This window comes from Phoca vitulina, unplaced genomic scaffold (assembly GCF_004348235.1).
Source record: "Phoca vitulina isolate PV1807 unplaced genomic scaffold, GSC_HSeal_1.0 scaffold58, whole genome shotgun sequence".
Lineage (NCBI taxonomy): Eukaryota > Metazoa > Chordata > Mammalia > Carnivora > Phocidae > Phoca > Phoca vitulina.
The window spans coordinates 3,813,253-3,838,304 of NW_022589761.1; the positions used below are offsets into that span (position 1 = coordinate 3,813,253).

Genomic DNA, 25,052 nt, shown 5'->3' on the forward strand with positions numbered 1-25,052 from the left:
ATCGTATATCAAATATTTAAATACACTTTTTTCTCTTCACTTTGGCTCTTGTACTTCTTAGTCTGCTTTAGCTTTAGAAACTCTTAATATCCATTGTTTCTTTTAACTGAAACTTAAACTGTAAGGGTCTTGCCCTTGTGGTGGCTTCTCTGAGGCACTAAAGGAAGTCCTGTTCAGGCTTTCTTCCTGACTTTTTGCCTGTGAGTTCAGCCACTGTGTTTTCACATGTAGGTCTCACGAGGGACAGGCCGTCAGTTCACGTTCAGAAGCATGAGACAGGACTGCAGGTGCTGAGCAGAGATGCACAAGCAAACTCTAACTGGGATAGACAAAAAGACCCCATATGCCATAGAGAAGCACATTTCTAAGTTGGGTTGAGAAAAGAGTATGATCTTTCTTTTCAACCCAAAAGTTAGAGGAAAGGGAAAGCTATGAACTTTTGTTCATTTTTCCATTGCACATCGTTCATTTTTCCATTACACATCGGTCTGATATTAAGTTTCTAATTTCTGCTGAAAAAGTAAATAAGGTTATAAATGAACTCTACTGAGAAATCTTTAATTTTTAAATTCCTATGACATTGCAGGATTAAAACCTAAGTTAAAACTATTTCCATGTTTGCAAAAAAAGGGAAAAAACTATTTCCACATTTGCAAATTTGTTTGTCTATTCATTCTGCAAATTACATATGTGATTTCTAACCACTCAATGCATTACATTCATTTTTAAACTATGGAAAATCTGAGTTTCTTCATATTTCAGAAGTATTTTATTTTATTATTTTTTTTACAGAGAGAGAGAGTGCATGCACCTGCAGGCGCATGTGCACACACACGTGTTTGGGGGGGTAGGAGCAGAGGGAGAGGGAGAGAATTTTAAGCAGACTCTGTGCTTAGTGCAGAGCCCAATGCAGGGCTCAATCTCACAACCCTGAGATCATGACCTGAGCCAAAATCAAGAGTCAGATACTTAATCAACTGAGCCACTCAGGTACCCCTCAAAAGTATTAAAAAAAAAAAAAAAACATTTAATGGGAAAGGACTCTTAAGGCAAGGTGTCCCCCCTCCCTCAATAAATCACAAAAAATTTTTTTAAATTATGGCGGAAATTCTATTTATTGAGAAAACTGGTTTTTAAAAAAATGAATCTTACCTTTAAATTCAGAACAGAATGTTTATCATCTGATTAAAAAAAAGAGAGAGGAAAACTTTTTTTAAAGCAGATAAAGACATGTGACAACTCAGAAGAGCATGATCATAGGAACTTGCCTTCTACCGATGAGCTGAACAAGGCCCGGGGTGGGGACAGCCTTCGCAAGGTTACACAGCAAGCTGGTCCGGATAAGGCAGGGGGCCTGACTGAACTGCTCATCTCTCTTCTGTTAATTTGGGAGCACCTCCAGTGGCTCCCATGATTACAGAACCAGGGCCAAGTCCTTGGGAGTGACTCTGAGCCCTCCCTGCCTTTCCGACACGGCCCTATCCCCTATTACCCAAATGTGCCCCAAATGTACCACCCGCTGTCCCCAGATGTGCCAAGGCTCCACTCCTCTCTGCCTAGAAGTAGCATCTGACCTGGTCAGACAAATAGTTGTTCCTTGAAGCAAACCACCTTGGCGATACAAAAGCAAACAAATCTCGCTCAGTTACTCTCCATTTACAAATACACATTTGGGATGAAGGCACTCCCTGAGGAGGGTAATCTTATGCCCTAGTGTGCCTTGTGCCCTTTGTCATCGTGAAAAGTTGGTTGTTGTTAGTTTCTACAGTCAATTTACAGAGCAAAAATAACTGGATGAAAATAAATTAGAAACAAATATGCAAAATCCAAGAGAATTCAGAAACACGGACAAAAATCATAAAAGATCGTAAATCTACTTCCTGGTTCATCACAATTTGTACCAACACTTGAACGATAACCACTGAAGAAATTATTTTTAACCGAAATGTCATCTTGCCCCACTATCTGTAACTAAACATCTGATCAAATGTCCTGGGGCAGTCTAGACTGACACACCCATTGAAATCCTGCCTGTCTTTCCAAATACGGCCTAACAAAGCCTCCTCTACCTGCCACCTTTTCCGGCCGGCAATGTTGACTGCTCTCCTGGCCTTTGTGCTACTTCTGCCCTGCGCCTCCGCCCCGGACTACAGCTCCCCAGCTGCACGTCCTGCCCTGCAAATGGGATGGGAGGGGAGGGGCCCATGGCTCCGTCATCTCTGGCACACAGTAGGTGAGCATCTGATGAGCAAATGTTTAAACTGATACAAAAAGATTTTGCATTTTTATTTTTATTTTTTTTAAAGATTTTATTTATTTACTTGACAGAGAGAGACACAGCAAGAGAGGGAACACAAGCAGGGGGAGTGGGAGAGGGAGAAGCAGGCTTCCCGCTGAGCAGGGAGCCCGATGTGGGACTCGATCCCAGGACCCTGGGATCATGACCTGAGCCGAAGGCAGACGCTTAATGACTGAGCCACCCAGGTGCCCCAAGATTTTGCATTTTTATTTATTGTTCTTTTTTTTATTGTTTATTTATTGTTGCAATAGTCTTTGCTTTGGTACCTTACAATTCTGCATCAGACCTACTGCCTTCATATTTAATGAACTCTTGGATGTCTCTCCCCTTAAATTCTTCACCAGACAAAACTGGGGAAGGGCAGGGGATTCATGAAGAAGAATGGCAAAATGCTGCTGGCAATAGAGGGTGGGTGGTAGCCACACGGGATTTCCTCTGACCACTTTCTTTACTTTTGTACGTTTGAAAGGTCTCATGATAAAACGTTTTAAAAAGGGCAATTCAGGGGCGCCTGGGTGGCTCAGTCATTAAGCGTCTGCCTTCGGCTCAGGTCATGGTCCCAGGGTCCTGGGATCGAGCCCCACATTGGGCTCCGTGCTCAGCGGGGAGCCTGCTTCTCCCTCTGCTTGTGTTCCCTCTCTCGCTGTGTCTCTCTCTGTCAAATAATTATCAAAAAAAAAAAAAAAAAAGGCAATTCACCTAGTTTCCTAAAGAAAATCATCATCTCTATTGTATCTTAGTCACCAACTTTTCAGAAAAAAGAGCCAGACTCGGCATCACCCAAGTTCACTTTGGTACTTAATGTATGTACAGTACGTTGGGCTCTGGGTATATATTTTATTTCCTGTTTTTTCATTGATCATTTCTCAAAAACATTTCCAGACTCCTTCCCCTTCTCATTTCTACAGTCTGCCAGACAAGTGGTATAAACTATTCAGGTAACAGCAGAAGTCTCCCATCCTGGGCATCCTACTGTGTACAGGATGCCACGTTAGGCACCACCCCCATCCTCATAGAGAAGCCACACCATGTGAGCACAGTCTTGCTGTCAAAAATGCTAGTAATACAGATAAATCAAAACTCCCCCATGATCCTAATCCTCTGAACCTTTCCCCTCCCAAGAGGTAACCATGGTTATCAACTGGGTATGTTTCCTTTCAGATATATTTGAACATATAAAACATTAAAAAGTCAAACACACGACCCCTCCTTCCACCTCCTTTATGTATAATAGACATTAGAGGATAGGGAGGGAGAATAACATGTGCATAGGTCCAGCGGCAGAAGGGAACATCATGCAGTTGAAGAAGTAAGAGAACCCCGGTGTGGCTGGAGAATGGCCAGCAGGTCTGGTAGGCTATAGGAAACCAGTGAAGAGATCTAAGTAAAAAGGGTGTGGGGGCCCATGGGGGGCAGACAGGGATACTACTAGATACTACTTCGTGTTTTGACAAGATTCTCTGGCTGCTACCACAGGAAGAGACAGTGGGCAGTCCATATGTACCCATATATCTGCTGGGTGTAACACACAACAAAGGGTCCTGGAAGCAGGCGGGCAGGGCGTGACTACGTAGAAGAGCAAAGGGCCTAGACCGGCCTTGGAGACCCCAACATTTACTGGGCAGGGAGAGGAAGATGAGCCTGCAAAGGAGATGAAGAAGGGTTACCCAGAGAGGCACGAGGAGACAAGGAGCACGAGATGTCATGAAGCCAGGAGGGAGATGGATTTTAAGACAGCGGGAGCAATCCTCTGTGTGGAGGCTCCTGAGAAGCCACAGAAGATGAAGCCAGAACATCATCCACTGTGCCTGTCAGGATGAAGGTCAGTGGCTTGGGGGAGTCATGGAGACGGAGCGAGCCAAAGTGCAGTGGGTTCAGGGGACGCCGTCAAATGAGGGAAAGGAGAAGGTGTGTAGAGAGCTGTCTTTTGATAAATTGGGCGATGGAGGAGAAAGAGAAAGCACAGTGGGGTGGGAGGGCATGACTGGGATCAGAGGAAGGCAGGGGACAGTGTCCATGAATCTGGCAGCTCCAACCAAGGGACTGGTATCTTGACCAAACGACTTCAGCCTCTGGTCTCCTTGGCCAATTATTGCTGGGCGCAGGAGGGCGCACGGGGCTCACAGAGCTTCACAGCTTTGGCCTTTAGACAGGATTATCAGCCAGCACTTATGGAGGGTGCTGTGCTTCCCACTGTGACGGAATTTAATCCCTGTAAGAATCTGATGAGAGGTGCGCTCAGACTGAGCACAGGCGGGGTTAAATAACTTAGGAAAGCCTCTCGTTACCTGGAAATGACAGAGTCGAGAACCAAACCACTAAAAGCCAGAGATTCTGATGTGTTGTCCAAGGATCACCCACATCACACTTTCCAAAGTGCTTGTTAAGAACACAGACCTTGGGCCCCAGCCTAGAGCCACTGCATTAGAATTGGGGGCTGGCGTGGGGCCTTTTCCACAAGTGTCCAGAGGCTTTTAATGCCCACCACAAAGCAAAAGCCACTGCAGGAGCCGGACTCCTCCCCAACCGTGTGCTCCAGGCTCCTGTTAGCAGCGTGCCTCTCAGCTGCACTTCCCCTCCACCTGCGTACCTGCACCACCTGCCCCTTGCCAGGGGCGCAACGATGAGCTTCACCAGCAGAGGGCGCTGGAGACACACGGAGGAGGGAGGGGCCTGGGTGCCTCATCCCAGGGCTGTCTCCATCCCTCTCTCTGTCCTTTCTGCTCTCCGCCCGACCCCGCCCCCCCACGCCCCCGCACCCACTTCCCTTTCTCTAAATGGCCAGCCAGCACTTCCCACGGGTGGCTTCTTCCGGCACTCCCCTGGATAGGGCAGCTTTCTGGTGAGTTCTGTTAGCACGACACAGCTAACTTCTCCACTAGCCCGTGGGCCACTGCGACGCCATCCCCAGCATTGCATCTGGGCCTTGGGTGACCCTCCAAATGTGTTTCTTCCCTTGGGTGCCCTATGTATGCGTTAAGTGTAGGGGAGCGGCTCTTCCCTCTCTCTGCTACAGCTGTCTCCTCTAGACTTCTCTCTAGCCCTTCGCAGGCAACCGTGAAAGTTGATGATTCTTTGTATTAAACTTTCCCTGTTCAGATCACCATGTGCTTTCTGTCTCCTGATTGGATTCTGACTCACAATAACACACCAGGCCATGGGCAGCACAGACGTTAGAAAACGGATGGACATGTGTAAACACAGGGAGATATTCAGGGTGTGTGTAAGAGAAGAGGCAGGTAACAAAATGATGTGTTTGTTACACCTGCATACATCCTAAATTGTTACAATTATCTACGACAGTAAATTACGTGCATTTATGTATTTCTGCATTTCAAGGTTTTTGGGGTTTTTTGACAGTGAGAAAGTATTACTTCTGTAATTTAAAAAGAGACTTTTTTTTACACGAATTTAATATTCATATAGATTTTCCCACAGGGATAAAACATGCCACCTAACCAGCTGGTGTTTTCTGGTCCAGGTATTACAGGGCCAGCATTCTGTTTTCCAACTGGTCCCCGTGAGCCTGAGCAGCTCTGAGCGTCCCGACAAAGCAGCTGTCAGTGCCCACTGGGTGCCGGGTGTCCTCACCTGTACATGGAAGCCACCTCTTAGGAAGCGGACAACTGTTCTGGAGCCACGGGGAAGGAGTGTGTAGAGCGTAGAGCCTGAGCCATGATCCTCCCCGCCACGTGCCCTCTCACGGCTGACAGAACGGACAAAATGGACTCTAAAGTGAGCGCCTGATACGTTAGAGACAACCTAACATCCAGGCAAGCAGCCAGGGACTAACTTCTCTCCAGTGAAAACAGAACGCAGAATATTCCCACTTACAATCACAGGACCATGGTGTGGAGCTACAATGGCTATATGTTCAAAAAATTAACCAATATTTATTGCCACAAAATGCTTTTATATATATATATATGTATATATATATATATATATATTTTTTTTTTTTACCTTTTTGTTGTGTACGTTGTGTTGTAAGAGGCGAGCATGGAAACCCATCCTGGTCAGAAATATTTTCGTCATCTTCACTGTCCACCCCATGTGACAGTGGGACCTTTTTGTTACAAAAGACAAAAGAACATGTGATAAATGTTATCTGTATCAAATTTCCTCCTACCAAACTCAAATGTCTTATTCCATACCTCCTCCACAGCCACCTGCCGCTGAGACACAAAAGGACCACACCCAGCAGGGCTGGAGGAAACCTCAGGTCCCTCCGGAAAAGCCTGGTAGCAAAGGCAATGCCATCCAAGCTATGCTTAGGCCAAGGAGAACTCTGCGTCCCACCCATGTCACCTGGGCCACTTGCCTTCCTCACTCCTGCCAGGGACCAGCCCAGGAAAGGGGGCTGCACCTAGCCCGCTCAGCACAGCACCCAGGACCACTCTAGCCGGGTACTGATGCCATGTTAGCCATCCCTATGTGGGCTGAGAACTGCCGAGCTGCCCCGGGAGAAGCCTCATCCAGGTCACTGTGTGGGCTCGAGGCCTGTCAGGTCTGCTAAGTTTGCTATCTGTGTGAGTTGTGTAAATGTTTCCTGAGGGAACAGAACCCTCCCCGCCACTGTCCTCTGAGGGTGTCCTACATAGGTACCCTGAATGGTGGCAGGGCTGCAGAGCTGGTCCTTACAGACCTCCCCGTGAGGAGCCTGAGACAGTCCCACTGGGGCAGAGGCTGTCTGAGGGGAAGAGCAGTGAACCAGGTCTTGTACAAGAAGCCATGACTGGCACTCTCTGGGCTGCTGTCCCTTCTGCTATCCTGACTCTTCAGTGAAGTCTTGCTTATGTGATAAGCCGGGCCTTGCTGTGCTGTGGGCAAACGGAGGGCCATTCCCAAGGCTGACAGAGAACTGGCGGCACTGACTGGCAAGATGTCCACCAGAAGGGGCGTTTCCAAGCCGAGAGCTAAGGCTGTTAGGCCCACCGGGCTCTGGGAACAGGGCTCCAGGGTAACCCCGCTCAGGAGGGCGCACAGGTCTCCCACTCTACTTAGCTTCTGAAGGAAGAAAAAATGACTTCTCCACTCTTATCTCCTGGGAACCAACTGCCTGGTTCACCCCGTCAGAGATCTATTAAGTGACTCCCATCAAGGAAATGGAAAGTACTAAGGGGCCTCAAATATCGCCCTCTCTGCTAGTCTCTGAGGGCGAAGGCTGAGCCCATACAGGCCCTAGATTGTACCTGTGCCACACATGGGTGTCTAGGCGCCGTACGGGTGCACTGGAAATACGTGTGTGTACACATGGCGCTTTCCAGCTCCCTGTTCAAAGAGCGCCAGACAAAACAAGCCAATATCCAGCATCAGGAAAACGAGGAAGTCCCCGAATGGTAGCGCTGCACAGCGGGCTACTGTCAGCCTGGACAGTGAACCGAGCACCGTGGCACACGACAACTGAAGACCCTCAAACACTCCAAACAATACAGGCTGTCCTGACTAAAATCACAGTGTTTTCAGAGTAGGCAAAACTAAGGTGATTCTCCAAGAGCTGATCAGCTCTGGGAGTCAGGGCAGTGGTGAACTCTGGGGAAGCAGTGACCTCTTCTCTGTCACGAAGGGAACCTTCTGGGGTACTAGTAATGTCATTTTTCTTTTTAACCTGAGTGGTAGCCAGTTTATGAAATTTCATTGAGCTGCACATTTATGGTATGTACCTCTGTGTATAGTTAATACACCGATTAATAAGCCTAAAGAATTTGTGACCATATCTTAAAAACCTCTCTAATTTAAAAGTTTGAATTTAAAACATTTTTTAAACTGCCAGATACTTCTGAATATGAAAATTACCTTGGTAATTCAAACAAAACCTGAAGAAGAAATGGAAGGAAGAAGCAGGCCAAACCGGCCGCAGCGCTGACGTTAGAGGTGCTAGGAATGGCCTGTCCGCACGTGCCCGCAGCACCTGTGCCAGGCTCCTTCACACTCTTCCTGGGTGGTCTAGCACCCCAGATTTGAGAGAGGAAAATGTACATGCTATAATACCTAGGGTAATTGTAGGTGGGGAAGAAAGGTATAATTTGCAACCTCGTAGAGGGAAAGAAATCAAACTGAAAAAATCATCAATTCAAAGGAAGGCCAAAAAAAAAAAAAAAAGAATTAAGGGGAGAGATAGAAAAACTGAAGATGACAATGTTAAACTCAAATATATCCACATACACCTTAAATATAACAGGACCAAACGGTTCAGTAAAAAGACAAAGGAAAAGTTTGTCAAACCTGGTTAACAAAAAACTATATGCTACAGTGATAAATGGAGGAGTAGTGTGGTATGTGAATTATATCTCAGTGAACTTGTTTTAAAAAATGATATGCTCTTTACAAGACACAGATAAACATGAGGACAGAGAAAGGTTGAAATTAAAGGATGGAAAAAAAACAGATCATACAACCATCAAACAGAAGAAACATGGAAAATGTCATACAAAATAGATGTTAAAGCCAAACACATTTTTATGGACAAAAAGGTTCACTTTATAGTGACAAAATATCCAATTTACCAGGAAGATACAGTTTTAAACCTGTACACACCTAACAATGTGGTTGGATGCAAAGGAACACATGTTCTGGGATTTCACGCATATAAAGTTCAAAAACATGCACAAGTGATCAGCGATGTCAGAAGCCTTCTATTACTTGGAGGAGAAAACCTGCCAACACAGCAAGGAAGCTGCAAGTGTGGAATCTTTTTTTTTTTTTTTTTAAGATTTTATTTATTTGACAGAGACAGAGATAGCGAGAGCAGGAACACAAGCAGGGGAATGGGAGAGGAGAAGCAGGCTTCCCGCTGAGCAGGGAGCCCAATGCAGGGCTCAATCCCAGGATCCTGAGATCATGACCTGAGCCGAAGGCAGACGCTTAAAGACTGAGCCACCCAGGCACCCTGCAAGTGTGGATTCTTATAGCTTCAAGAGTTTGGCGGCTGGGAGACCAACTACCTGGGTGGAGTCCCCACTATTCCTTGGCCTCCAGCAGAGATGAACCCGAATGACTGAGGGCCCAGCCCATGGGGCGTGGCCACCTTCCCGGATGCCTCTCCTCACATCAGTGATGCTAAGGTAAGAACCCCACCCCAGATACATCATATGTTATCAGAGGTGGAGCAACAGGAGGGTCCAGCTAGCTCCATCTTGGGGTAAAGTCAAGAGTGTGGTAAGAATTTGCAGTGAACCAAGAACTAACTCTGGTTTTCTGGTGGTTTTGTTTTGTTTTTGTTTTTGTTTTTAAGTAGGCTCCATGCCCAACGTGGGGCTCAAACTCACAACCCTGCATCAAGGGTTGAATGCTCTACCAACTGAGCCAGTCAAGTGCTCCCAAGAACTAACTCTGGAAGGGGCAGTTCTGACGTGAAAGGTAGAAGGACCTCCGGAGGTCCAACACCATGCTTGACTAAGGGTTTGGGGATCCGTGTTTCCTCGCCTGCTGCATGAAGGAGGCCCCACACTGGAAGATGGCAGAGCTCACTCTCTCGGTGGCTTCTGCACATTGGCTGGAGTGACCACGTGGTGCCCTCCTTGCTATGCTGGCCTTCTACTGCTACCGATGGGGGTGAGGCTCCTGCAGAGGTGCTAGTACTGGTGGAGCAGAGTCAATAATCTCCATGCACAGAGACTGACGGGGGTATTTCTATCTGCACCTGGACATGGACATGCAAATGCAGAGACCACAGGAGACAAGCCACGGCAGGCACTGCTACATCGCCTGCTCAGTAATCGGTGCCCTCTTTTCTCCCTTGCTAAGAGATTCCTGATTTTGTTTGGTGCACATGGACTCAGCCCCAGGGTATGACCCATGGGAATCTTCTTCCCCTTGGCCAGTGACCAGTCAAGGGGTGGCCATGTGACCAATGAGACTCTGCTGGGAGGCTTCCAGAAAAAAATGTTCTCCCTAATAAATATAGAGCAGCATAATGAGAAGATCCTTGCACCACTTCTTCCTTTCTGCTTTGGGATCAGGAGCGGCTGCACCCACTGGTGACCATGAGGAGGAGGAGGCCAAGGGGATCTCAGGCAGCAGCCTTTGATAGACAGCTGAAACAATATTAGAATCTCCTGCCTTTTGACTTTGTTAGGTCAGAGAGTTAAAGGTCTACTATTTAAACCTTATGTTTATATATTCCATTTCTGCAGCCAAAAAAACCCCAACACAGATATCAAAGTGACCACAGAGGCTTCTCCTGGAGAGAAGAGGAGGACTGGAATAGGAATGGCAGGTTTCAGGACAAGCTCGCGCTTTCTGTGCACTATGCAGAGCTTTTATAAGAAACACATATTCAGGGTGGGAGGATGGGTTAGCCTGGTGGTGGGTATTAAAGAGGGCACGTTCTGCATGGAGCACTGGCTGTTATGCACAAACAATGAATCATGGAACACTATATCTAAAACTAATGATGTAATGTATGGGGATTAACATAACAATAAAAAATTAAAAAAAAAAGAAACACATATTCATGCATTACTTGTGTAATGAAAAGAAAAATTTAAAGAAATTGAAAACTAGGGAGACAGAAAGGGGACATTCCTAATCCTAAAGAGTAGCAAAAGAATGTCCACTATTTCTTGGCCTCCGGAAGATTCTAGAGAGGACTGGTTTACCCCTGCATGGGTCTCCATCCAAGCACATGGCAGACACTCAAATATCAGTTTGTTGGCAGGTGGTTGGATGAATACATGGACAAGTGAGCGAACGTATGGCACTTTATGACAAGATGCTCTGCAAAGCCACAAACACAATAGCAAGAAAAAGGACAGGAGAGCTTCAGTAACATTCTATTCATGAATTCTATTCAAAGATAGTAACAAGGCATTTACACTACACTCTCTTCCCTTAAAATCTACTGAAAGCAATCAACAGAATGGGGCGGGGAGAAAAAAAGAAAACTTAGTCAATGGGCAGAAAACAGCTACCAAATCAACAAAATTTGGAATGGAGAGAGAAGCCAAAAGCTGCCAAACCTCCTCAGACTTCAGGCATGCAGATGCTTGAAAAACCACAAAGCCTCACAATTATAAAGGTCCACAGTAATGTTCTGACGGGTGCAATGAGAGCAAGGGTGCAGACGGGCCCAGGAAAAGTACAATCATCCCCACACAGCAGAAGCGAGGGAAGAAGAAGCTAAAGGGAGACACCAATGGAGAACCCACCTTTACTGTCCGGAATCCAGCTTCTATTCTCTCCAAGAAATGAAGGACAGCACAGACTGATATCAAGAACCCAAAGAGATACAGAAGACCAAGAAAAGTGACAAGGCAACAAAAGATGTTAAAAATAAACTGGTAAAACTAAAAACCAAAAGGAAAAATGAAACCAACACAGAGAAGGTAAAAGCTATACTAGAAGCAATAACACAGTGACAAAGAGATGAGGAGGGTACACAGAGCAAATCACAGAAAGTGACACTGCAAAGAAAAAAGAGGGACAAGTGATTACAGAAAATAGAACAGACATGGAAGACAAAGGACAGCTGACAAAGTATAACTCATGTTCCCCAAGGAGAATAAAACAAATAGATAAGCTTAGTCGATGATAAAACAAAATAGGGAAGGAAATGTTCCCTGAAAACAAAAAAGGGATATGAAAACCTGTGTCTGCAGAATTAAATAACAAACTAAATTTCTGGAAAAAAGGACAGATAGTAACACACACCGCAGTGAATTCTGGTGAAGTTACTGAACTCAGGATAATGAACGACCCTACTAAGGTGTCAGGCAGAAGAATCAAGTGACCTCAAAGGGAAAGGCAAGGGGGCCAGAGCTCCTTCCCGTCCCTTTGCTGTCTCTCTCTGCAGTCCCTTCAGAAAGGTTATGTCCCCCACCGACATGGTCTCACGCCACCCTATACCTTTCCTTTGTAACATTTATTGTAACTGTGATTGACTAACTGGTGATCGTGTGACTGTGGACTCTGTCTTACACAGCTTCTCCAGCACCCAGCACAATGCCGGGTCCTCACTGCATGCTCCATCACTGTATGTTGAATTACCAACCTACCCAGAGTGTCCTCCCTAACACAGTCCTTTCTGGGTGCAGAGAGGTTATCTGACTTACCCAAGCCATACGACTGGGAAGTCGAGAAGCGGGGACTTGAACCCAGGTCTCTGAATGCCCATGGCACTGTTCTGTCCACTGGACACCAGCATTGCATGAACTGACCACAAATTCACGCCCCCCACTTCCCCTCCAGCCTTACTTTTGGGTGGCACCAATAAGAAAACTGCTGAAAACAAGACTTGCTTTCCATGTTAGGCCATTTCTGAGCGGGTGCACACTTCACATGAAGATGTTTGCCCAACTACCCTGAAACACAGAGAGAGGCATGAGGTATAGATTTAAGTCCAAATCGCCTGATTTGGGTCGCTCTGTTTCCTTATCTTTCTAGTTTTGAAAATTGTTTACTTTAAAGGAAGCACGAAGGATAAAATTATAAATTATTTACCTCAGATTAAAGAATGTCTATAGTAAACACAGAGAAGGCAAGTTTACTTCTTGACATTAAATGTACCCCACAGGCAGTATCTCCTTCAGAGCTGGTGCCATCGAGCGATTAAATAGCATTCTTACAGGCTCTACACACCCATTTTCCCCAAAGGTATATACTTTATAATCATTTCAATTTGAGAATATTTGGCCAGTCTAAGAAATAGTCTCAATAGGCAAAAGGACAATAAACACAAATTTTAATTCTAAACAAAAAAACTTGGTCGCTCTGGTCTGAATCCTGCCTCTGCCCCTGGATGGCTGGTTGGGTAACAACCTTGGGCAAGTCACTTACCCTGTTTCTTCACACACTTAACCCCGAGGGTGTGAAGTAAATGAAATGGTACATATAAGCTGCCTAGCCTATATTAAATGCTCAGAAAATGTCAATGTGCCTTCTTGTGCCTCTTGTGTCACCCCTGGAGCCCTCTCCCCACCCCCACTCCCAAAAACCGAATGGTAAGACTGTGGGAAATTGAAATCCCTTTCCAGCTTAAAGGGCCGTTTCATTCACGCCATCTGCAACTGGCCAGGACAAGGTACAGATCTGATAAGTCCTTCCAATTTGCAATCAGTTCCTAAAAGTCCACCTCTGACTCCTGGGTTGTATAGGGACGGCCTTCCTATTGGCTGGGATGAACAGAAATGGGGTGACTGGCATGCATACACTGCTGGTGGGAAGGCAAAAGGACAAAAACTGCTTTGGAGAACAATCTGGCAACATCTGCTGTGACCCAGCACACATAAGTGCATGGACCAAATGTGCAAGGAAATAATCCAAATGTTCATTGGTAGGGGCATAGGAAAAAAGGTGACGTGGATTCATCTCAAAACTGCAATGCTGAATGAAAAAAGCCAAGAGGTGGAATGACTGGTTCACTATGATGACCTATTTACAAAAAAAAAAAAAAAAATTGTAGGGGCACCTGGGTGGCTCAGTTGGTTAAGCGACTGCCTTCGGCTCAGGTCATGATCCCGGAATCCTGGGATCGAGTCCCGCATCGGGCTCCCAGCTCAGCGGGGAGCCTGCTTCTCCCTCTGACCCTCTCCCTTCTCATGCTGTTTCTCTCTCGCTCGCTCTCTAAATAAAATCTTTAAAAAAAAAAAAATTGTGCTGTATTTGTAATTGCTGACACTTATTTGTGGTAAAAGAATAAAAACACAGACTTCTAGAATGTATTCCAAATCCAAGAGCAGATGGCCTTTCAGGGAGGGAGACAAAGAAGATTTCAACCCTAACTGTAATTTCATTTCTTTTTAAAAAAATCTGAAACAAGAAAAGATAAGCTGTCAATAGTTGCTCATCTGGAGAATGAGAATATTAATGTGTTATATTACTTTCTACTTTTCCATTTGTTTTCTTGCTGGGTTATAGAAAATATAGACATTCAGCTTTAATATAAACTGAAATGTCAGACAGTTTTCCAAAGTGGTGGTACCAGCTCACACACCCACCAGCATTAGACAGTAACCTCACCAACCCTTGATATTGCTAGTTGTCTTGCTCTATCTTTCATATCTTAAACTAAAACAAAATTTCCCAACTGCACATGGGTCCTGAAGCCACCATGACAGACGTGCCTACAAAATAAAATATGTATCCTGTGAATGACAAAGGAGGTTGTTTAGGTTACTATAATCTCTTTCTTCTATGGGAAATGGGGTAGCAAGCTTTACTTCCAAAATAGTTGAGTGATAAACAACTCTGTCCGTAACCTCAGTGCAAAATACTAGCCAGAAAGTATGCAGACTGAGGGGCAGAGGGACTTCCCCTGCGCCCGCGGCAGAACCTGCTCTGGGCTCGGCTGCCACCTGCCTGCTCCAGCCTCCTTGCTGTAGAGAAACCTCACTCTGCATGTTACAGTCTGCATGTGTTAGAAAGTGACAGTTACTTCACAGAAGGACTCCTCAAACTAAGCTCCCTAGGACCACTGAACATATGTTTCAATACAGTGGGGGGCACTCAATAGAAATATAATCACTCTGAATATCATTTGATGTTGCAAATCTATAATATCGTCACTATGAGTAACACATGTTATAATGATGGTGAAAGAGAGAAAAGAAAAAGAAATTACGGTGCTGTCTTTTGCCGTTAAAGAAACAGCACTATCTAGTTTCCCGAACCCAGGGAGCACAGAGTTGAAACCAGAGCAGCTCGGGCAGTGGTGCAGGAATGGGCTCCATCAACCTCTCTGTCCCACGGTCCCTCCCGTGTGATGGGGCCGTCAATGCAACCTACCTCACTGAGGCAGTGGGGGCTAACTGCATGCAAGAGCTTGAAACAGAGACTCCCGTACAGTAAGCACTCAAAGAATGTCCTCTACTACTGAGATGAATGACGATATTCCTCTTGTCGGACATGAATTTGAAGAAAGGCTGCAACATGCTTGTTGATACTGGAAAAGTGACAGGAAAAGTAGCTTTGGGGGCCAAAGGAAAGAGCAGGTTTCCTTAGCACTGGCTGGAAATCTACATTAAGAATGTGAAGATGTTTATCTTCGTCTCTGAAGGCCCTGTCTTTGAACAATAAAGAAATAAATAACAATAAAGAAATCTGTGGCCTGACCAGATAAAAAAATGAGACTGTCCTTGTTCAAAAAATCAGCCCCCAGACAAGAGCCATTAAAGGCAGAAGACAGAAAAGAAAATCCTTACTGATGCACTCTACACAATTTGCGGTAAGTTAAGAGGGTGTAGAAGACATTCTGGAATGTGAGCGGCACCTGATTTCTGTGGGGCACGGCATACACAGCGTCACTGAGACCTCCCTCCGCTTTGCAAGCGCTGGCATCCGCTGACTCCCCGCAGCTCGAGAACAGCTGTGCGTCAGTGTCCTCCTCTTCCCTGTAGCCCAGCATTTCAAAGGACGGCAAAGAAGATCTTCTTGTCTCATGCTGCCAATTTGGTCTGCATTAGAAGGTCGGGAGCAAAATAAATAAGCAAGCCACTGAATACTTCATGTGTATTAGATGCCCCACCTCCAAGGCCCCACCTCCAAATTATTATAACCACCTTACGAAACATACAGAAGCTAAAGGATTAAGTCATCCACGATCCCATCTCCTTGTACACTCAGCATTTCTTTCTAGCCTCTTACGTAGGTTTTTCTAGTTCCTATCACTGCCTACCTACACAATTTGCCTCATTGGTAACACGTTTTTAAAGTCAAAACGTAAAAGGTGGGACCCAAGTAGATACACCAGTTTAGTCAGCCATTTTTATGTACTTAGGTTTTTTCCCTCAATTGTCACTGTTATAAATACCTCTGTTACGAACATCTACGTGCAAATAATCTCTTCCGTATTTAGGATCCGTCTTAGGAACCAAGTTAACAGTGCAGTAAACTGCTGAGTCAAATGGTGTGGCTATTTTGGGGGTCTACAGGCATACTGCACAAAATCATTTCACCAATCAGCTCCCCAACCTGTGACCACATTAGTAACAATTTTCCAAAACTTGGCAAAAGAACTTAAATCTTACTGTATAAATCTGCATTTCTTACCGAAACAATATATTTCCATATATTTGTGTGCAAGTCCTAATTCCTCTGTGGTGAACTGTCTATTCATGTCCGTTGTCCACTGATCTACTTTGCTTCTCGTATGTCTATTTAAATTTGAAATTAACCTTTTTATCTACAAAGTTCAAAACTGTTTTTACTGTATTTTTCCTATTCTATTAATTCCATTGTGGCTATGTAAGGTTTTTTTAACATACAGATGATTTAAAAAAAAAAACAACTTTTTTTTACCTTCTAAATTCTTAGCTTAGAAGGGCATTGCAGGCATCTCCCTCTGAGAGGTTTGATAAGAGTGGCTATAGGATTTCCTGGTCTTATTTATGTGTATGTACAAATTAACCCTTTCATTTAATAGGAATCCGTTTGGTATATGAACTAGGCAAGGCTCAAAGCTGATTTTTTTTTTCTACTACTGCTAATCACTATACTCGAATCCTTTCCTTCCCCTTTGCTCTGTGAGGCGGCCTTTATGAAACAGTCACCATGCATGCAAACCCCAGATCCCCTCAAGGCATCCACACACCACTTCTCTATATAACCAGTCCTACTGTTTTCACTACTTCAACTACTCGTTTTAAATATGAAGTGGCTAATCCAGCTCTCCCCGAGTCAAAATTCTCCCTTTCCGGATTTCCTCTGATGGTCTTAATCTGCTCATTCTTTCTAGTGAAGTTTAAGATCATTTCCTCATCTTTAAGTTCTAATCCAGCTGAAGTGAAATTCTTACCAGGAGGAAAACAGGCTATATTCAAACATCTCAAAACGAAGTCAAGATTAAAATGGGAACACCAAAAACATTAACATGTCCTAGAAGGAAATAAGCAAGCATTCATAGAATAGGGAAGGCCTTTCTAGATTTCACAATAATGTCAGAAACTACAAAGACTGATAAAAAGGTATGCAAAACAACCCCTCAAAAAAACAAAATTGAATAAACATGACAGATAAAAGGCAAATCTGGTCATGTATTCACCCAACCCCATCCCATAAGCCCTTAAAGCCCTCAGTGTCTTCCTGGTGTTCCTAGGGGGAGGGGGTGGGGAGGACCAAGCCTCAGAACAGGACACCAAAGGCATCACCAGGCTGGCCCCTGCCCACTTCTCCAGGCCATCTTGAATGACTGCCCACCTCACCCAAGTGCCCCCAGCCACAAACATCTTCCTTCAGCTGCTCACATGTGTCCTTGTGTCACGCTCCCTCTTCTCGGTCTTGAAAGCTCATCCGAGCCCCACACTGACCAGTGCCCGCAAGCCCCTGAGCCATTCCCAGGCACTCCTTGTACCTTCCTCAGCTCTGCTCTCAATGCTCTCTTCCTGAGGAGGAAACCTTCCTGACCGCCCAGCCCGACGTCGGCTCTCGCCCAGCTCAAGCAACAGAGGAAATGTTGTTAAAGAAGAGAGAAGGTTGTAGTATGGGTGCCAATGAAGGTAAAATCAGTATGGATGTTCAGAGAGGGGCCACACAAGAAGCGGTGGGTGACAGCTCGCGCATCTAGCTTGTGGCGCAGGGGAGTCCTGTGAGGGGCTGAAGGCAGCCCTGAATTCGCTGGCTCTGCGCGGCCACGAAAACCAGCGCTTTCACGAGCCAAAATCTCACAAGAGCCGCTCTAGAGAAAATTCTGATACGAGTCAAAAGCAATCAATGTCCCAGGACAGTGTCCCTTTGAGCCTGGTGATGGAAACCCGAGCACTAAGCTCCGGTCCTGACCACACGCACACGCGCACGCATGCGCACAGAAGCACACGTGAGCTGGGGCGCCTCCCTCAGAGAAGCCGCAGAGCCAGCGATATGGTCCTTACTGAAGCCTCAGCTCGGACGTGGTGGCATAGGGTTCGATGAAACTGTCCTTTTCAACGTAGGTCGTGTCACTCTCAGACAGGGATCTCTGGCGAGGCTGAGGAATGGCAACGGTCCGGCCGGTCAGTGTTGTTGCTAGGATGACTGCAGCCAGAGCAGATCTAGGCACAAAAACATGCCAGGGAGAAGGTGAGACGCAAACCGGCAAGGTGAAGGCTGAACAACAGGACACGAGAGTTACTGAAGGGTGACCTTCTGTTCCATATTTAGTGCGTAGCTACTGACTACGTGCCCGCCGTCTGTTAATGTGCCTCGTTTCATTATCACACCAACTGAATGAATGGATATTACTGTCATCTCCATTTTTTCCTAAAACATAAATGACTTGTCCAAGATTTCCTAGCTAACAGGAGATGGGTCCAGGTCCCTAATCTAGGCAGTCTATATTCAAGTAGTTTCCTTTTAAAATGAAAGATCAGGATGGGGGGCAATAAAGGGAGATATAAAAAAATATACAAGATTTTATTTTTAAATTATTTTTTAAAAGATATATATTTATTTATTTTATCAAGAGAGAGAGAGCACACACGAGTGGGAGGGGCAGAGGGAGAGAGAATCTCAAGCAGACTCTATGCTGAGCGCAGAGCCTGACCCAGGATCTCACGACCCTGAGATCAGGACCTGAGCCGAAACCAAGAGCCGGACACTTAGCCGACTACGCCACCCAGATGCCCCCAAAAAAGATACAAAAGATTTTAAAGGGCATTTTAAGAACACTTGCAAATTATTCAAAACTATAATACTGGGAAGATAGAGTAATGGATTTACCCTCCCGCTTGAAAAAGCAAAACAAAACAACAGATTTACAACTGTGTCAGCTTACTGCCTGAGAGAATTTCCAGGTCATGGCACAGGGAGGAAGAGCTGAAGTGGAGCCAGATGGACCTCCTGAGCTGTGGAGACGGAGCTGAGCGTCCAGGAACAGCAGAGCAGACAGAATTTGCAGGACAGAGAACTGGAAAGGAGAGAGCTGAACAGAGAGAGCTCCGGAAATCTGCAGACACCCCTGGGTGTTCAGCAAAACATTCCTCAGTGCATGAATGTGAGGAAACTATCCAAGGCTGGGGGAAGAACCATCCACAACAATTAGAGGATCAGTTCCAGGTGCTTACACACTGTTGGGGACAATGCCTATACCCACCAGACAGATGGGAAAAAATTATAATCTACAGGACATTGAGTACAGTCCTCAGAAAGGTCTTGCCTCAGTAGTGGGGAGTAATTAGCCCAGGATTGAGCACTGCTTCAGATGTATCTAACAAATCATAAAAACAAGACCTAAAAGATCAAATCAGTTCCAAGTAACTTAACTGCATCCCAGAACAAAATTCCAGAAGATTTGTAGGAATACAAAAATATCAAGCACACAAGGTGACCCTTACAACAGTGTCTAGTATGCAATCCAAGATAACCAGGCATGCAAAATTATAGAAAAACACGACCCAAAATGACGAGAAGAATCAACAGAAACCCACTCAGAACTGAATGCATATGTTAGAATTAGCAGAGAAGGACATTAAGACAGTTATAACTGTATTCCATACATTCAAAAAGCTAAGTAGAAACACAAGAGATTATTAAAAAAGACTTGAGCTTTGGGAGCTGAAAATTACACTGTATGGGACAGACAGCAGATTACCCATTGCAGAAGAAAACACTAGTGAAATTGAAGGCAAAACAAGAGAAAATAGCCAAAATGAAACACAAAGAGGAAATAATTTTTAAAAAAGCATCATGAGACATGGGATAAAAAATGCGACTGTTTTATGCTTTAAGCCACTAAGTTTTGGTGTAATGTGTTACACGATAATAGGTAACTAATACAATACAGCCTTTTCAACAAATGGTCCTGGAACAACTGGATATCCATATACAAAAAAATGAGCTTGAATCTGTGCCTCCCACACCATATTCAAAAATAAACTCAAATTGGATCATAGACCTCAATGTAAAGCCCCAAACTATAAAACTTCTAGAAGAAAATATAGGAGAAAATCTTTGTGGCCTTGGGTCAGGCAAAGATTTCTTAGATATGATGCTGAAATAATGATCTGTAAAAGAAAAAAATTGGTATGATGAACTTCATAAAAATTTAAAAATTCTGCTCTTTGAAAGACACTGTTAAGAGAATGAAAAGACAGGCCACACACGGGGAGAAAATATTTGCAAATCTCATATTTGATAAAGGACTTGTATCCAGAATATATAAAGAACTCTCAAAATACAGTACTAGGAACACAAACAACCCAATTTTTAAAAGTGAGCACAAGATTTGAATACACACTTCACCAAAGAAGATATACAAATGGCAAATAAACACAAAAGATGCTCAACAAACTTAGGTATTAAAGAAATGCAAAATAAAACCACAATGAGATACTACTACACTACTACTCTTAGAATGTCCAAAATTTACATTCATAAGCACATCTGTGGAGTGAGCCTCAAGAAATATGACCCCTTGGGTAGAGAGATCCAGAAATCTGCAAGGGAGGAGTTGGGAATTTCTGATGTGCACATGGACTCCAGGCACAACAGAGCTGCCTGGGCCAAAGGAATAAGGAATGGGCCACACCAAATCTGTATACGGTCGTCCAGAAAGTGTAAGGAAGATGGAGATTCACCAGACAAGGTCTATACATTGTTATCTACGCACTCTCACCACTTCCAAAATCCTATCAACAGGCAGTATGAGTTAAAACTACTGTCAACTAAAATTATGAAACCACACACACACACACACACACACACACACACTACTGACCAAATCAAGTGTTGGTGAGGATGTGAAGCAACTGGAACTCATACAATGTTGGTCAGAACATAAATAAAAACTTTGGAAAATAGTTTGACAGTTACTTAACTGTATATTTATACACCTAGTATATATGACCCACCTATTCCACTCCTAGGTATTTATCCGAGAAAAACAAAAGTGTGTGTAGAGAACAAAGATTTGTGCACAAATGTTCACAGCAGCTTTGTTTTTAAAATAAAACCTGAAAAAAACTCAAATATCCATCCACAGGTAAAAGGAGAAACAAATTGTGACATATTCATTATTCATATGATGGAACACTACTCAGCAATAAAAAGGATGAATTACTGATTTTCACAACAGTATGGATGAATCTCAAAATAATTACGCTGAATCAAAGAAGCCGGAATAATTATTTTGTGTAATCCCACTTGTATAAAATTCTAGAAAATGCAGACTAATCTAATGCGACAGAAAGCAGATCAGGTGGCCAGGAGATGGGGGTGAGGGTGGATTGGACAGAGGAATGGGAAAGGGGAGAGAAGGACAGGAGGTAGGAATTACAAAGGAATATGGTATGCCTCCTGAGAAAAAACACTTTAAAATATTTTTAGTGTTTGTTTTTTCCGTAAGTACCATGTTGCTAACAAGAAGAGCCGTTTATTAGTGTTTACCCCGAGCCGAGGACTGTTATAAGTCCAGAAGGAAACCTGAGGGGATGATGGATATGTTTATTATCTCAATTGTAGTGATGGTTTCATGGATGTAAACATATGTCACAACATGATGCGTTTCAAATATGTACAGTTTATTGTTAAGTCCATCATACCTCAGTAAAACTGGTTTAAGAAAGAAAAGACTGTTAAAGTCAAAAATAATAACAATATATTGTGGGATTTATAACATATGGAATTAGAAGGGGCAACAGTAACACGAAGGATGGGAAGGAGGAAACGGAAGTAAATGGCTGTAGGATTCTTACGCTATTACGCTACCCATAAAGCGCAGTAACATCTCAGTTTAATTTGAACACCATTTCCTACAAATAAAAAAAATGTAGAAATACACCACATTTGCCAAAGCCTTGTGGACTATTTTTGGCTTATAAACATTATAATCCAGGAAGATATTTTTGTACAGCAGAGGAGACAAGAGGTCTTCTAATGAACCTACAGCATGCTTGCCATGAAATGAAATGTGTTAGTTTTCCTGCTTGAGGATGGAAGGTAAAGCTAACCGTCTTGCTATCACTGCGGCCACATAAACATGGAAGCCCTAAAGACACAGAGTTAGGGTTGGTCACACAGACACTGAAGAGCTGGACAGACAGACCCACAGGTGTCCAGCTGTGAGACTTCGGACCAATGCATGACACCTGGGACCGAGCTAGAGAGGCCAACAAGACCTCTCTGAGGGTCGTTGAGAGGACAGAATGAAATCATGCTTCTGAAGGATTTACAACAGTCCTCGGCTCGGGGTAAACATTAATAAATGGCTCTTCTTGTTAGCAACAAGTGTTTTTCTCAGGAGGCATACCATATTCTAGTTTCAAAGAACACTAAAACAAAGGAACTACCTGTGCATGAAATTCGTTCTTACTGTCAATTCATTGATAAGTGTCAAGCCCAAGCCATGTATCCATGTGTTTTATGGATAAAAAACAGTCTAAAATTCTCCTGTGTCTAAGCCCTTAGAAGGCACAGGCAGGGGTGTTAGGTATAAAAGAAAGCCAGTTCTCTGATGTTGGGAGCATCGGAAGATGGGGGAATCCCAGGCCCTCGAGAGTGAACATCCTGCTTCCTTCCTTCCCCAAAATCAGCTCTTTTAAAAGGCAGACTTGTATTTCAAAAGAAAATTCTGGGCATAATTCAAATTCCTTTCAACATACTATGAACCTATATACTTGGGCTTTAATGCTTTATATCTGGAAAACTACTAATCGCCTTCAATTATGAAATGGGCAAACTCCATACACCTGAAAGGGACAGATCATTATCCCACAGAGAAACCATATTAAGTGCTTCATTATGGAACCATGATAAGCATTTCGAAGGACGTGAATCTAACAGCCTGTTCACCTGAGACTCACCTTGGTCTCTCTGGAGAAGGGTTGGGGCTGCGGGGAGGAGGTGTGCGGGGCACAGCCGGCTTCGGTGCGATGCTGGCTGCAGGTAGAAGGCCATGGATGATGTGTTTCTGCACAAATGAAACCCAGCAGCGTCACTGGTGTATGGGACCACCTGGGTCTTGTCACCACCCTGCTTGGGGCCCGAAAGGGGACACCTGCACTGGCCACCCAGGGATCTAACTCCACCAGGAACCCAGTCCTCCCCCTGCCATCCCCAATTCCTATCTGGCCAGGCAAGTATGCCCACCCAGGGAACACCACTGCAGCTGCCCATTGTGGGGAACCGCTCATCCTTCCGTCCTCAGACAGGCTTCCCTGACCATCCCCCAGAGTCACTCTCTGGGACCTCCAGTCTCACAGCATGACCCCAATGACCCTACTCCCGCACATGCTACCCCACCTGCAGAATGGAAGCTTCCCGAGAGCAGGCAACCTTCTTGTCTTTATCAACCCTGGAACTCAAGCACTTCCCCCATTACTCCACACTGTGTAGAAGCTTAATGAAGATTTTAGACAGTTTACCTCAAAGATGCAGAATAACGAAAACTAGTTCCTACACACAATGAAAATCAGAGAATCTGGCTTTAGGCAACTGGCAGTCATTCAGAAGTTTCTGAGTATAGCCACTCTCTAGGCACTAGCCATTATTCACCTACTAGAGGCAAAACACCAGGACTGCAATGAAGAAACCTTGTCTTCATCGACAAGGTAATAGAATGTGGAGGGAAAACACCCAAGTACTTATCACGTAACACAGAATTATGGAAAGTGCCAAGGGAAAGGTAAAGACAAATTTGGTGCTGGGATGGCACAGGGAGGGAAGGGCTCCTCCAGGTCTGGGGGCCAGCAAGGGGACCTCTAACGTCCCGCTGGAAAAAAATCACAGAGGCAATTAGACTGGGTCATCAAAGATGGCCACTGCTCTCACATGTGGGAAATGAGGTGGAAAAGCATTCTAGGAAGAGGGAACAGCATGAACAATGGAAAGAAGCAAGACAGTAGTGGCAGTGTTCTAGAACTAACAAGTATTCCAGTTTGCTGGAATATAGAAGCGTCTGAGGAGAGGCTAGAAGAATGCGTCTGAGGAGAGGCTAGAAGAATGTGGGGATTGTTCCCATTTAAGAGTTTTTATACGTGACTAAGGAGAACCTGTGGCTTAGTGAGGAACACCCACCGAAATTGGCCCCTGGAAAGGCTCATCAGGCAGCGGTAGGCATGAAATTGGGAGTAGGCGCCTACAGTGTCAGGGTGGCTATGATAAGGTTGGAGGGAAGCATTCCAGGCAGAAGGGATAGCAAAGGCCTGAACGAATAGAAGAAATGGCTGGAGTGTGTGGCTGTTGGAGGCACTGGGTTTTAAGGAGCGCGGCAGCACGATCAGATGTCCAATTTAAGGGGCGCCTGGGTGGCTCAGTCGTTAAGCGTCTGCCTTCGGCTCGGGTCATGATGTCAGGGTGTTGGGATCGAGCCCCGCATCAGGTTCCCCGCTCAGCGGGAACCCTGCTTCTCCCTCTCCCACTCCCCCTGCTTGTGTTCCCTCTCTCACTGTGTATCTCTGTCAAATAAATAAATAAAATCTTAAAAATAAAATAAGAGAAAATAAAAGAATCCCCCTGGCTGCCATGTGGAAAACGGTCCTAGGAGAAAGGCAAGACTGGAAGCAGAGAAACAGTGGGGAGCTGCTGCAGCAGCCAGGTAGATGCTGGAAGCCAGGGTAGGGGCGGGAACAGCTGCAGGTTATATTTAGTGGGTAGAATCTATGGAACTTGGCTGATGGGGTTACGCGGTGGGTAGCAGAGGGAGGACTCAAGAACGACCTGCCACTGGGGGATATTCAGCAGTGGAGTAGGTTTGTGCGGGCAGGAGTCCCCCGCGACTCCTGTCTCACTGAGGCCGACCCTGGGATAGAGGATGCTTTAGAACACAAAAAAATCAGGGCTTCTCGAGTGGAAAACAACTTCCTTTTGTGCTGCCACCTGGCCTCAACCTCAGGCCAAATCCCAACCC

General features: G+C 44.9%; 1 protein-coding gene across 6 annotated transcripts in view; it reads right to left on the minus strand.

Annotated features, from left to right (window-relative positions):
* The window catches only part of CEP89 (centrosomal protein 89), a 76,692-nt gene that overhangs the window by 51,469 nt on the left and 171 nt on the right, over positions 1-25,052 (minus strand). For 2 of the 6 annotated variants that reach the window (XM_032390492.1, XM_032390491.1), the window contains exons 2-6: positions 23,008-23,114; positions 18,103-18,261; positions 15,507-15,690; positions 6,263-6,365; positions 1,153-1,181 (exon numbers count right to left, since the gene is read on the minus strand). In XM_032390492.1, the coding sequence (XP_032246383.1) occupies positions 1,153-1,181; positions 6,263-6,365; positions 15,507-15,690; positions 18,103-18,261; positions 23,008-23,114 (582 nt within the window). The other 4 variants (XM_032390495.1, XM_032390494.1, XM_032390497.1 and 1 more) reach the window with 4 other exon arrangements.